Genomic DNA, 12,933 nt, shown 5'->3' with positions numbered 1-12,933 from the left:
GTATGACAACTTAAAGCTCTATCAATAGCTCCTCGTCCTCCGGAGCTGCCTGTCCCACAACAACTGGCGCCTCTCCTGCAACACGATTTACCATGACAGATTGAGAGAAGGTTACACCGTCAAGATCTCCAAGTAGGTCTGGCACTGGGGCTGAGCTCAACACCGTGTTCAGTTGTTGTTGGGTGGCAGGAACTTGGGTTGTATTGTTTTGCAAACTGGCCGTGTCTGGTATGCTAGGCGATGCTGATTTAGCTCGAGGCGGCTGACGATACGACTTGCTCGCCTTAATGGCACGAACGTTTCGAGGGCCGAGGTTGGAACGACGACCATTCACCACTGTGGTTTGCTGGTATGTGTCTCGAACATTGGAGGTCGAACCATTCTGCACAGTTTGAGAGGCCCGTCCTCGGTGCAGATTGGCGTCCTGACGTTGAACGTTGGCAGGGAATTGTCGCCATTCAGTCGATGCCTGAGTCGAACCTCGCACCACTACCTTACTAGACTCGCCAACCCCCTCAACGCTGATACTCTGCATTCGCTGCTCCAAAGACATCGATGTCCTGGTTGGTCTCGATATTCCAACTGCCACAATGCCAGCGGACAAAGTTCGAAAGGCGGCGCAGTCACAAGCGCAAACTTGACTGCAGAAGTTCTGACACCCATGCCCACAGGGGAGCTTTTCGAGGCAGGGCTGACTGCAACGTAGACGGCTGTGATCAGTTCTGGCTCAATAGGTTAGTGAACTGTTCTGAAATAACACAGGCCGTAAGTGTACATACTGATGGCACTTGAGAGTGCATGGGTGGCCACATGGCCGTGTCTGTCCACATGGCTCATCGCACCCCCCGGCATTGTCACCCCAGTCATCCACCGTCCTCACCCAGATTTCATTCTGATGGGCCTTGCAAGTCAAGGGAATGCCCTCTTCAATCCTTTTCTGGTGGGCAAAGCCATTCCAGATGTCTGCCCAGAGTGACTGGGCTGAACGCGTATTGAGAACATTCAGAAAGTTTCCAAAAACATAAAACCCCCGACGAGCGCGACTGATTGCGACTACTGCACGGTGTTTGTCCTCCAAAAACCCGCACCTCCATCGACGATATTCTCCTGGGCTTCGAACAAGTGACAGAATCACAATATCGTTCTCCTCTCCTTGGTACGAGTCCACCGTGGAAATCTTGTAGTCGTACTCTTTGATCTTGTTCAACAGCGTGCGCTGGCCATTGTAAAAGGTCAGAATCGTAATCTTTGCCGGGGGTGTGTCATTCTTGACAAGATAGGAAGCAAAGTGGGTGATCATCCTGGCCTCTTCACGATTGAACTTGCTCGAGTCCGAGCTTGTCTCTTCCGGCCACTCGTGGTGGAAGAGCCAAGAGGACTTGTCACCCATTCCTGGGATGTCTGGACGGCTGTCGGGGGACAAAACGACAGGATGGTCGAGTAGCCCAGGGTAGAATGGGTCCAGGATCCGTCGCAGCTCCGGTTTCATACGGCGTTGTTGGCGAAGCATAGTATATTGCATCCTCAGGTTCACAAACCTCTCAAACAGTGAAACGGTGAAGTTGAAGGGAGGCGCGCCAAGCCACAAGATGTTGCATTTGGGCTGGAGTTGTTGATGGTCGCCAATGAGGATGAGCTGTTGGATCGATGGATATAAAGCAGACACAATGTCTACCTCCCGAGTTTCCGCCGCCTCCTCCACCAGAAGTGACTTTGGTTGAAGGGCCGCAAGGATGCCACGGTATTTGGCGAGACCTGTCATGGTACAGCCAACAATGTCGATTTTCTGTCTCTGGACCATTTCCCACTTTTGCAAATCAGTCAGCGCCTTGAGCTGCTTGCAAACGTTGTTGTATTGCTCAAGAAGGCTGGCAAACTTCAGGGTAATATGCTTCAACAACTCAGTCTGCAAATGCCGGTAAACCTCGCCCCGAATGCTTTTCTTAATCGAATAGAAGTCCTCCTCCTTCAAGCTTCTCTGGGCAGCACGAGTCGAACTTGACAGACCAGCTGCCGATTTTGCTGACCAGACATGCTCCAGCGGAACCCATTCCCCCTTGATGCGCAGTTGCTCCTCTTCCTGATCACTTGCAGCATGTACCAAGTCGTTCTCATCCAGCTTGTACTCCTCTTCACGCCTGAAGAGTTCATCCTCGTCCAGCTCAAACCTGGTATTGGTGGCACTGCGCAAAATCTCCATGCGAACAAGGCTCTCACCCAGCCATGGCTCGAAAGTGGCGGTCGAGGATGCAAGAGGGTTGGTTGATCCGGAAAAGATTTTCAACGAGTCGTGTTGTTCTTGAGTGATGACACCAACCTCCAGCAGTCTATCGGGATCAATTAGACGTTTGCCGAAAACATCTTGTTGCATGATCTTGAGGTCTTGAATGAGCTCCTTCTGTCGCTTCTCTAGCCTTCGCTTCTCGTTGTTTCTTGACTTGATATCGGACTGCCGACCGCCTCTCTCGGCCCGTTGTCTCTCAAAGACGGTGCACTTCTTGATGTCCTCATTTTTTGTGAAGCCGCCCAACCGCAGGACTTCGAATTCCAGACAGAATGTAAGCAGCTGGTCGAGGGCGTGATTGGTGTGAGCTGCAACGATAATAGGCGGGCCACCATGCTTCCGCCGGTTGGCAACCAGAACCTTGAGAGCTTGAACCGAGGTAAATGTCTTGCCTGTGCCCGGTGGTCCCTGTACAATGGCGAGCTCGTTCGAGATGATACGATGGAGACCATCCAGTTGGGATTCGTCCAGAACTGCAACGTCCTCGAGAGTGGGGAAGCCTTTCTTCACGATATCGTAATTCTTGAGCGACTCTTTCACGTCGAGGAGTGCCTGGGAGCCATTGCTTGCCGTCACAGGAACCAAAGATGATAAGTCCATGGTGGGGTTGGTGCGGATGAACTCTGGCACAGTGTCCGCGGTATGGGCACCTATGATATACTTGTCGAGCGCGGATCTTCATTGCCAAATTATTAGCATGAAATGCAACGACATGAAATGGATAGAACAGTGACCTACGTGGTTTCTGCGACATGTTGAAGGCCCAGCATCGTGTGACGCGACGCTTCGTAGTATCCATTCCGCGACTCAATCATGACCATCTCCAGAGCTGGGTCGATAACAGCATCCTCTGGATTTGCCCAGATCAAATCTACCGCTACCGCAACCGTCGAATCGAAATCTCTCCCAACAGCGTACGGACGCTGGGCCACTGTTGCGATCTTGCAAATAGTCCGGAAGTTGTCTTTCTTGGTTGACAGAGCCACGACGGCTCCATCCATGAGGCGCTTCGTTGTTTTCCACTGTACATTGTACGGCGTTGAGAACTCAACTCTGGAGAACGGAGCAATCTTGGCCATGAAAAAGCCTTTGACCCGGACCTGTACGTTGAAAGTATTAGCACCACGCCCCGCCATTGACATGCCTTGAACTTGCATACCTCGTCGTAGACGCTGCAATATTCATCATCAAAAATCACTCTGGCGCCTGTTCGGCAGGTATCAACGTATCTCGTGACCGAGAACCGCAGGCCTTCGATAGCATCCAACCTTAGCAGGCTATACTGAGCAGTGAGGTACTCCTCCTTGGAAGACCATGGCCGATCCACAGGATTGATTGGCGGATCGACGCTGGTCGGCTCCAACACCTCCTGCGGAGTTGGAAGCACTGGCATGGACTTCCAGCCCTGGCCCTCCGCTGGCCGGTAGCATACGTGCTTTTCGATTATTGAAAAGGCAGTCTGTTTGCAGGCATGTTAGAAAGTCCACCCGGGAGAAGAGATGTAGGGGTAAGTCGCCTGGAGAGGGTTACTTGCTTCCGAGGCCGCTTGCCTCTCCTCAGAAGGAGAAGCCATCGATATTGTGTGTGTCCTCTTGACAGACAGAGTCGGGCAGATTGAACTCCCCTTGATGACGTGGGGTTTAGTGATTGTGAGGAGAGGCTCAGTCAACGACGACGTGAAGAGAAAGTTGTGCTTTGTCTGTATCTAGAGATCTTGTGTTGGGAAATTGGAAAATGCTGGCGGGGGTGTTCGGTGCAGTTGGAGGGGCGACGAAACGAAACGTGAGAGGGAAGGAGCAATATGCTCGAGAGTAGGAAAATAAGAATCAAAGGCCGACTTCAAATAAGAAGGAACAAGAGTGGAGGGGTTCTGATGCAGGCAACCGGCCCGCATACCATTGCCCTCCATCCCGCCAAATAGGAACACTTGCCCAGTGCTCTCACAGTTTGAAAACAACGGGAGGCAAATAATCCATGTCGGAAAATCGCTTGGTTATGTGTTTGCTTGCAGCTACCCATGATTCCACAGGTTATGACTCTGAAAACCCTGCAGAGCTGCCACTTGACGGTTTGAAGAATTAGGTACCGACCGAAGGGTTCCAGAGTGATCTTGTCCTCAACGGCATTCTGAAGTAGAGCGGTAAAGCCAAGAAATTAAGCTGCCCTCAATATCTGTTCCCTATGAGGCGCCTTGAAGAGATGAAACGTTGACAAACGTACCTTTCCGTCCGATCCAGATCACACACAACCTCATCGACCCGACATTTGGTGAAGACGGGTTGTCAAGAGTAGTTGTGGTGGATGCGTAGGTGATGTGAAGCGTCTACGAGCGCATCTGAGCAAGACAAGAATGAAGGGGTGACATTGGATGTGTCAGGATATTGGCAGAAGTGATCGAGAATATGTAAGATGGAGTTGGCTGGTGAGATGCAATCCTATTGTTCTGATTGACCTTTTGTCCCAGCAAATAGAGGGGTGGGTAGAATGGAAATACCGATCACCTGACATCCAGTATTTCCGTTCTCCGTACCTTCCAATATCCTACCTAGAGGGATTACGAAGTCAGGTGGTCACTCGGTTCTTTCCTCTTTATGTGAAGCTGCAGATCAAATTCGAGCTTCACTGTCTGAGCCTCTGGAGTGAAAAAGAGGACTTGAGTTCCACAACACAAAGTTGTGGCTCATCATTACCCTGAACATTACTGTGATAAGTCATAAGTAATAGGATGTAGTAACGCAGGTCTATAGGTAACTTCAACTGTCAAACTGGGCACTGGACAACCTAACCCGTACAAGCATTGTGAATTTATGGTCCTACATGGTACCATTAGAGGCTTGGATAATGGCTAGCAGTGGGATCATAATCAGATATCCAAAAAAAAAAAAAAAAAAAAAAAAGCCATGAATATGGTGCATGATGCGTATCAATCTTCATAGAGGAGGATGATGCCAAGATTTGTTGATCTTCAAGTCAAAGATAGGCCATAGATAACCCTGACCGACATGAGCGCATAAGGGTTAGGCTCTGAGAAAAGACGAAGATGCTGTTTCATTACTAGATACTGACAATTTCAACCAAATTAGAATCATTAGCTATATATTGAATATATTGGTCAAGTTCATCAGGTTGATCCTGGCGTTGCTTTGCATGGTGGCTGTGGTCGCTTCGATGTAAGTGGATTAGGGTTACTGTGCCGAGCTCACCGTCATGTGACTTCGCGAGAGCTCCGTGACACCCCGCTCGCCACACTAACAGTAAAAGTGGAGCTTATCATTTCAGCATCAATCGCGGCCATCCAATTCTCCGCCACCCTTTTTCCTTTGAACAACTGCGTTTTCCCATCCAGGAAGTGACACAGTCTTCGAAATAGATTCGGGTTGTAACTCTTGATACCATTGCGCCAAACTTGCGCACTCAGCGGCAAAATGGGTGCCCCCCAAAAGTCCACTGTCCCCACGACGTCATCAACCACAACTCCATCATCCACCAAGCGCAAGCAACCCCACGCCTCTGCCAGCAACAATGACGATTCCAAAACCCCTACTAAAAAACAACGTCTCTCCCAACCCAAGGAAGAGAAACGCCTTCGCCGGTACCAACCCCCCCATTCATCCCCCCTTTTCCCCTCATTCATGACTAATACGCCCCTCCAGTTTCCGGCCCAAACCTCCCCAATCCTTCCACGACCTCTACGCCCGCGCCTTAACCCAACGCTTCTTCGTCCTATCCCGCCACCGCACCACCCCTTCATCCCTCGAATTCAGCCCCCCATCCGAAACAATTGAACTCACGGGCTCAACAGGCAACATCTACACCATCCTCATCTCCCTCCTCCCCACCTGCACCTGCCCCCACTTTGCAAGAACAAACCAGCAGTGCAAACACATCATCTACGTCCTCTCCCGCGTCCTCCGCTGCCCTGCCCATCTAGTCTACCAACTCGCTTTTCTCACCACCGAGCTCAACCAAATCTTTGCTGGGGCTCCACCCATCGTTTCTGGCAGCGCAAACAACAACAACAACAACAACGAAGAAGACGGCAAACGCAAACCAGTCGAAGGAGATTGCCCTATTTGCTTCGAGGAGCTTGACACAGCAACAAAGAAGGAGGAGATTGTCTGGTGCAAAGCCGCCTGCGGACAGAACGTCCACAAGCAATGTTTTGACATGTGGGCTGCTACCAAACGGGGGCAAGGCAGAGGGGAGGTGACGTGTCCGTATTGTAGGAGCGTGTGGGAAAAGGAGTCGGAGAGGGAGATGATGAAGAAGGTGAACAGGGAGAAGGGCAAGAGGAGCGCGGATGGTGGTGGGTATGTCAATGTGGCGGAGCAGTTGGGGATTAGTCCAGTTAGAGGTATGTTGTTGCGTGCATGTACGGCTTGTTGAAAGAGGTTTTTCATACTGACACTGTTGACAGATACAAGCAGCTATTCAAGGTGGTGGTCAGGGCATCCGAGTGGTTATCGGGATAGTTATTACTACTAGGTAGGGACGGTAGGCCTGAGGGAGGTGCTACTGTTCATGGGGTTGGTTGATAGGCTTTGTGTGGGAGAGTCGGTGAGTTTTGTTTTCATTGTTCTTTTGTTTCAATGTACATTTGATACCCAGTGGTCTGCCCCAAGCAACCGCATATGCTCTTTAGTCTGGAGGCTATTGTCTTGCTATCCCTATCATTGGTCGCCTAAAAGAACCAAAGGAGCTCTAGGTATGTGTGAAGATGAGTCTATTGGATGTCTACAGTAGCTAAATGTTCTCTAGCTGGACAAGCATACAGCGGCTAAGCTGATGCCCCCATTCAAATCTGTCAAAGACTTGCCCACTTCACACTGAAATCCTTCCCAGCCTACCCCGTGCTTCCCCCACGGCGTGCTTACTCAAAATGTAGAAGCGCAGCCGCGAAATGATTGTCTTAGAAAAGATAACGGGGACGCGACATGGTCGACTTGATGACAGTGCTGTTGACGTTGGACCATCCCTTCTTGAGGCATGACACCAGGTAGTTGATGGTGATCATGATGTTGGCCACCAAATGCTCCGTGGTCATGTCCACATTACCAATGGCCATGGCAATGCAGAGGTTCTTGCGCAGCCTGAACCTGATGGTGGACTTGACGTCGATTATCTTCTCCGCGAGGTCCTCGCTGTGCAAAACCGTTGTGGGGAACTTGTCGGCTGTGTTCATGACATGCAATTAGTATTCAGTGCTACATGGGAGGTGGCAAGGAGGGGTCTCAACTTACCCTTTGACAAGCCCGGTCCCAAAACCCTGGGGATCTCCCGAACCTTGGTATCCGAGCAGACAAACGCATCGTACTAGCGCGCTAGCTTCTTGATGAGCCTCTTGTTCTTGTTCAGCTTCTTGAGGTTGTCAGACGACATGCTATCCAGGCCCTGGTGCTTAGCACGACCGAGGTCGTGCTGGTCGCTGAGGGAAGCTTGACAGAGCCGGAGAAGCGCTTGGTGCGGGCGGGGTCGTAGTTGGTGAGGCCGAATTGCAACTCGACCGTCTCGAGGAAGTTGCGCTTGTTGTCAGGGGAGAGGGAGTGGGCGAGGAGGGCTTGGACCTGGGCGCGAGTACCGGCAACGGTGATCTTGGACTTGGGCTGGACGGCCATTGTGTCTGGTCGATCACGGGTGTCTTCCTAGGATTATTCTTCTTGTTTTGATGGAGAAGGTAATCGTTCGGTGAGGCTTATCTCGCTGTTGAGGCAGGTCATTGTTGTTGTCTGGTGTGAGAGTCTGAGAGGAAGAAGGGAAAACAGTGGAATTGGGCCAGGAAATTTATAGACATGTTGGAAGGCGGTTGGCTTTGTGGCGCCGTTGAGGTTCGCGAGTCATCGACATTTTAGTTTTGGCAGCCACATCTTTGACACTGGCTTGGTGACTCTTGAACTTTCCACTGAACAGTTTGCGTGTGACCAATATGGCCAGCATATAGCTCCTACATGGCCGCTATGCGGATGAAGTCTGCAACTCGAATATGCAGTACAGAAGCCCCTGAGTGTCTTCAGTATGGACCAAGCAACATTTGTAGAACTGGGACAGGGTTTTCCCGACACACTTGACACTAATGGAGATGTGTGGTACATTTTGTACAGCGGAATTTGTCGTTATGATGCAAATAGTCACTTTCCTCCATACCTGACGGAGTCATTGATCAGGCGTTCGACACTCCTTGGTCGCGAGTTTGTGATAGCAATTGGGATGCTTGACGGCGTGACACGCACCACTTGATTGACGTTTACATCTTAATTTGTCGCACACATGTTCATTCTGTTGTATATATAAGGTACCCAGTAGAAGGCATCTGTTGAGGTTTCCCAAGGGCAGTTTTCGGAGCTTATTAATGTTGCCGATTGGCCAATTGCGTCCAACAAGGATCTCTACAACTGGTGCCGACTACAAACCAGATATCAGGAAGCTGAGCAATTCAATGACAGTAGTCTTCGATACACATCTTCCCTATTTGAACTCTGAGAAAGCCTAACCCTCTCCGAACTCATACATACCGCCCGCCGTCTTCAGAATGCCCGCGCCGTCTTCAGATCCTCTCCCGCTCTCGCTCTGCGACTTCGCACTCCCCATCTTTCGCAACGGTCTAGGTGCTCTTCTTCATATTTTGGAGGAAGGCAGGAGATTTGTAAACAAACAGGGCCTCAACGGGGACAAAGTGTATGTCCAAGCACGATTGATAGACGACCAGCTCCCGCTCGTTTTCCAGGTTCAAAATGCTATCAGAACAGTCTTTATGAATCTCGACAGAATGACAGGTAACCAGTGGGACCTGGACGGCCCTTTCAACAACAACGAGAAGACATTCGAGGAATTGGAGATGAGAGTCTCGATGGCTCAGCTCGAGGTGAGAGAGTTGATGAAGGAGCGTCCTCATAAGAGGGACGAAGACCTTGTAGACATGTGAGTAATCTTGAGGGCATGTTTCCTGAGCCGTGATGTTAATGTTGGCCAGCGTGGCGGGAGGTCGTCCCCTCAAGGTCACTGTGACCGAAGCGGTCCAATTCCATGGGATACCCAACTTTATCTTCCATGTCACTACTGCTTACTCGATCTTGCGAGCCAAAGGCGTGCCATTGGGAAAAGCAGACTTTATCCTCGGGTTTGTCGGTTGGCGATGTTTATGAAAGGACAGACAGGGACAGGGAAAGAGGCAATGCTAGTGGTGGTTCCATATCGCGGCAGGAGGTCGTTCTCATAGCCTATCCAGAACCGATGTGAAGACAAAGTAACACAGCCGATGGGGTGCTGCAGGACAGAGGCTCAGCCTTGTGGGACCCCAAGCCTCATCAGGATATGGGGGAATCATCCGAGGATCCATGCTGCGTACGAAGTATACTATGCAGGTCCACCGCTCGTTCTGTCCAGCATGAGAGTCATGGGACTGCTGATGTGTTGATGGCACCGAAAATGTGTAGATTATCAGCGCGAACATACATGTAAACACACCTCGCCGTTGAATCAGCAATTGACAGATGCCCATCCTCTATTGGAAAGATATCAACGATGGCGAATTCATGGTGCTGATGTGAGACGAGGCGCTTGGCATCAAGACGTGGCGGTTAGGGGAAGGTCGGATAGCCAGCCCTGAGGGCCGTTGTCTTGCATACGCAGTGCTTGCTTTTCTTCCTGCCTTTACGGAGTAATCATGCCTGGAGCGCTAGGCTTCCAACTGGGTGGCCTGCAGAGGCCTCGTGCGTGCGGATTGGTGATTGGATGGTGATAGCATCCATGGCCTGGAAGCGGTGACGAAGCTTGGTTTTTGTCGTTTGAGTTGGAGATGTGGCGTGCGGGGATCTTCGGGGGGCCTCTGAAGAGGATGGCTTCCCGGTCCCTTCGCTGGGCGACTCAGCCCTTGACCCCGCACTCGGCGAGTGACTTTTGAAGATTTGGATGAGAAAAGCGGATTCCTCGAGTTCTCCTCGCAGTTTGCCTTTGAGGACTGGACAAATTACACCTTCGCATTGCATACCAATCCATGCAAACAAGGACTCGTTTGGTTGTTGTGATGGGATCTGAGGACGGCAGCCGGTGGAGGCAGCCGCTGCAAGCTCACTCGGCCGTCGGTGGACCCAGTTACCGCAGTGAGTCACTAGCCGCTTCAGGCCCCGGAAGTGGAGATTAGGGCCCTGTGCTGCCTGTTTGGCTTCTTGTACCGTGCAAAAGCTGAACTTTGCAATGGACGAGGCTTGCTGTTCTGAGCACATAGATAAAGGGACGCATTCCAACCTTCAGAAATCAAGTTAAACACAAGGCTTTCATCATCATCATCTACAACACCAATTGAAGGCCCCATCTTCCTCGGGGTTTCTTCACTTCCTCTCTTCCCACGTTATCACTTACACACAACGACCCCACCAAAGCATTGACCATGGTTCGTTGCTGGCCCCGCCGCTCCAAGAAGAGCGCCGCCGAGAAATCGGCAAAGAGTGGGTCCGCTACCTCCCTCACCTCCGGGTCCACCGCCGCCGACAAGTCGAAGACGGAGCAAGCAGAGGTGAAGAAGGAGGAGAAGAAGGAGGAGGAGAAGAAGGAGGAGAAGACAGAGGAGAACAAGGAAGACAAGAAGGAAGACAAGAAGGAAGACAAGAAGGAAGAGGACAAGACAGGGGAAAAGACAGAAGAGAAGAAGGACGAGGAGAAGAGCGATGAGGACAAGGAGGAGGAGGAGAAACCCAAAGTTCAAGTAGGGAGCATCAGTCAAAGGAAGGACATCTACAAGGGTCCAGTGGAAGATGGAGAGTGGACCTGGGTCGACAAGTATCCAGATGGTGTCGAGGAGGCTGCTGAGAATGAGGAGACGGCCACCTACGCTGTCGTTGTCCGCAACATGAAGAGTCAGGACAGCCGCAAGAAGCTGGAGGCGCACAGCATCGTGGTGCAGAGCCCATGGCTCCGCGATGCTCTCTCCGAGATCATGGCCGACTATCCCGGTGTTGCCTGCGAGCTCAGCCGGCTAGAGTTTGAGGCGCCTTTCAAGCCCTTTGTTCACCGATGGGCCGAGTTCACCAAGTACATGGAGAAGCCCGACCTCGAGGAGAAGACCAAGGAGCACATGAAGATCCTCTACGACATCCTCAACTACGAGATCGGCGACAACATCAAGACTTTCCAGGACTATGTCAAGAATGGTGTTGTCTGCTTCAAGGATCTGTGGATGATCTTCCAGCCCGGAACCATTGTCCTCTCTGCCTACCTCGGTCCCATGTCCGGCTTCGAGATGGTAGAGACCGAGTACATGGCCAACAACTGCGGCAAGTTCCTTCAGGTCCGTTGCGACTGTGTCGACTATGGCGGCAAGGAATTCGGCCGCTACCAGGAGGCCATCAACATCCCTGAATTCCTCGGCACTAAGAAGATCACCGGTCTCAAGGTTTACCCCTTCCACTTCCACGAGAAGAAAGAGGAGATCACCGCCCAGCTTCTCAAGCGTGGAACCATCTTCGAGAAGCTGGCTGGTCACCACTATAGGGAATACTCTGGACGCGCCATTACTTGGAACAGAGAAGGCAACGAGGTCGACATCCAGATTACTGGGAGAATCGTGGTGGATATCGAAAGCTTCAACCGCTTCAGCCCTTGGCGGGTGAGGTACCTCAATGACTTCAACGCTACCGACATCGAGCGCTTCAACAAGCACAAGGTCGAGAGCGGCATCGAGTCCGAGGAATTTGTCATGCCTGACTACTACAAGATGCTCTGCCGTTCGCGAACCCGCGGGTACAGTCTGAAGTACAAGAAGTGGGTCGACTTTTTCCTGGAACAGATCACAGACGTGAGATGGAACACTACTGCCTTTGACAGGCTGGTGCTTCCCGCCGACCAGAAGGAGCTCATCCTGTCCTTCACCGAAGCCCAGCTCGCGGGTGACAGCTTCGACGATATCATCGCCGGCAAGGGCAAGGGCATCATCTGCCTGCTCTCTGGTCCTCCTGGTGTTGGTAAGACGTTGACAGCTGAGGCCGTGGCGGAGAACCTCAGGGTGCCACTTCACATGCTGAGCTCTGGTGATCTTGGGTCTGATCCATGGGAGGTCGAGAGGGAGCTGAACTCCATCTTGGAGTTGGTCTCGAGATGGAACGCCGTCTTGCTCCTCGATGAGTGCGATGTCTTCCTCGAGGCCCGCAGCAACCACGAGATTGAGCGCAACAAGATCGTCACCATCTTCCTCCGGACCTTGGAGTACTATGAGGGCATCATGTTCCTGACGACTAACCGCTGCGGCGAGATCGATGCGGCCTTCCAGTCGCGTATCCACGTGAGCATCGAGTACCCTGATCTTACGGTGTCTGCTCGCAAGATCATCTGGAAGAACTTCCTCCGGAACTCGACCATCAAGAGCAACCTCACTGACAAGGACATCAGTGAGCTTTCCGAGCTCAAGCTCAATGGTCGCCAGATCAAGAACGTGCTCAAGACGGCAAGCTTGTTGGCCAGGAGAAGGAAGAGCGACACCTTGGAGCGGCAGTTCATTGAGACGGTCCTCATCATTGAGAAGAAGCGGCCTGGTGCTCCTCAGCAGATGATGCACTACATGTAATCTTACTGTCTTTCTGTGGCTTGGGATATGGAAGCATGGCGTTTGCGGGCTTGTGGGTCAGGCCGGTGATAAGGGACATCACGTTGCGTTCTTTCTC

General features: G+C 51.6%; 4 protein-coding genes across 4 annotated transcripts; 2 read left to right on the top strand and 2 right to left on the bottom strand.

Moving 5' to 3' along the window:
- Positions 1-10: 10 nt before the first annotated feature.
- On the bottom strand, positions 11-3,677 carry PODANS_1_16040 (uncharacterized protein; the record flags this gene model as incomplete). The annotated part of the gene is made up of 4 exons (XM_001907008.1): positions 11-710; positions 789-2,960; positions 3,023-3,456; positions 3,522-3,677. 4 exons carry the CDS (start codon positions 3,675-3,677, stop codon positions 11-13), a joined length of 3,462 nt encoding a protein of 1,153 aa, XP_001907043.1.
- A 2,032-nt stretch (positions 3,678-5,709) lies between these two features.
- On the top strand, positions 5,710-6,769 carry PODANS_1_16030 (uncharacterized protein; the record flags this gene model as incomplete). The annotated part of the gene is made up of 3 exons (XM_001907007.1): positions 5,710-5,876; positions 5,938-6,638; positions 6,702-6,769. 3 exons carry the CDS (start codon positions 5,710-5,712, stop codon positions 6,767-6,769), a joined length of 936 nt encoding a protein of 311 aa, XP_001907042.1.
- Positions 6,770-7,193: 424 nt separating this feature from the next.
- PODANS_1_16020 (uncharacterized protein) lies at positions 7,194-7,466 on the bottom strand (the record flags this gene model as incomplete). The annotated part of the gene is made up of 1 exon (XM_001907006.1): positions 7,194-7,466. One exon carries the CDS (start codon positions 7,464-7,466, stop codon positions 7,194-7,196), a length of 273 nt encoding a protein of 90 aa, XP_001907041.1.
- A 3,201-nt stretch (positions 7,467-10,667) lies between these two features.
- PODANS_1_16010 (uncharacterized protein) lies at positions 10,668-12,836 on the top strand (the record flags this gene model as incomplete). Its single annotated transcript, XM_001907005.1, has 1 exon — positions 10,668-12,836. One exon carries the CDS (start codon positions 10,668-10,670, stop codon positions 12,834-12,836), a length of 2,169 nt encoding a protein of 722 aa, XP_001907040.1.
- Between the last annotated feature and the right edge of the window lie 97 nt (positions 12,837-12,933).

Source organism: Podospora anserina, chromosome 1 (assembly GCF_000226545.1).
Source record: "Podospora anserina S mat+ genomic DNA chromosome 1, supercontig 4".
In the NCBI taxonomy this organism is placed as follows: Eukaryota; Fungi; Ascomycota; class Sordariomycetes; order Sordariales; family Podosporaceae; genus Podospora; species Podospora anserina.
Note: the sequence above shows the minus strand (reverse complement) of the source record. Positions and strands in the feature narration are given on the sequence as shown.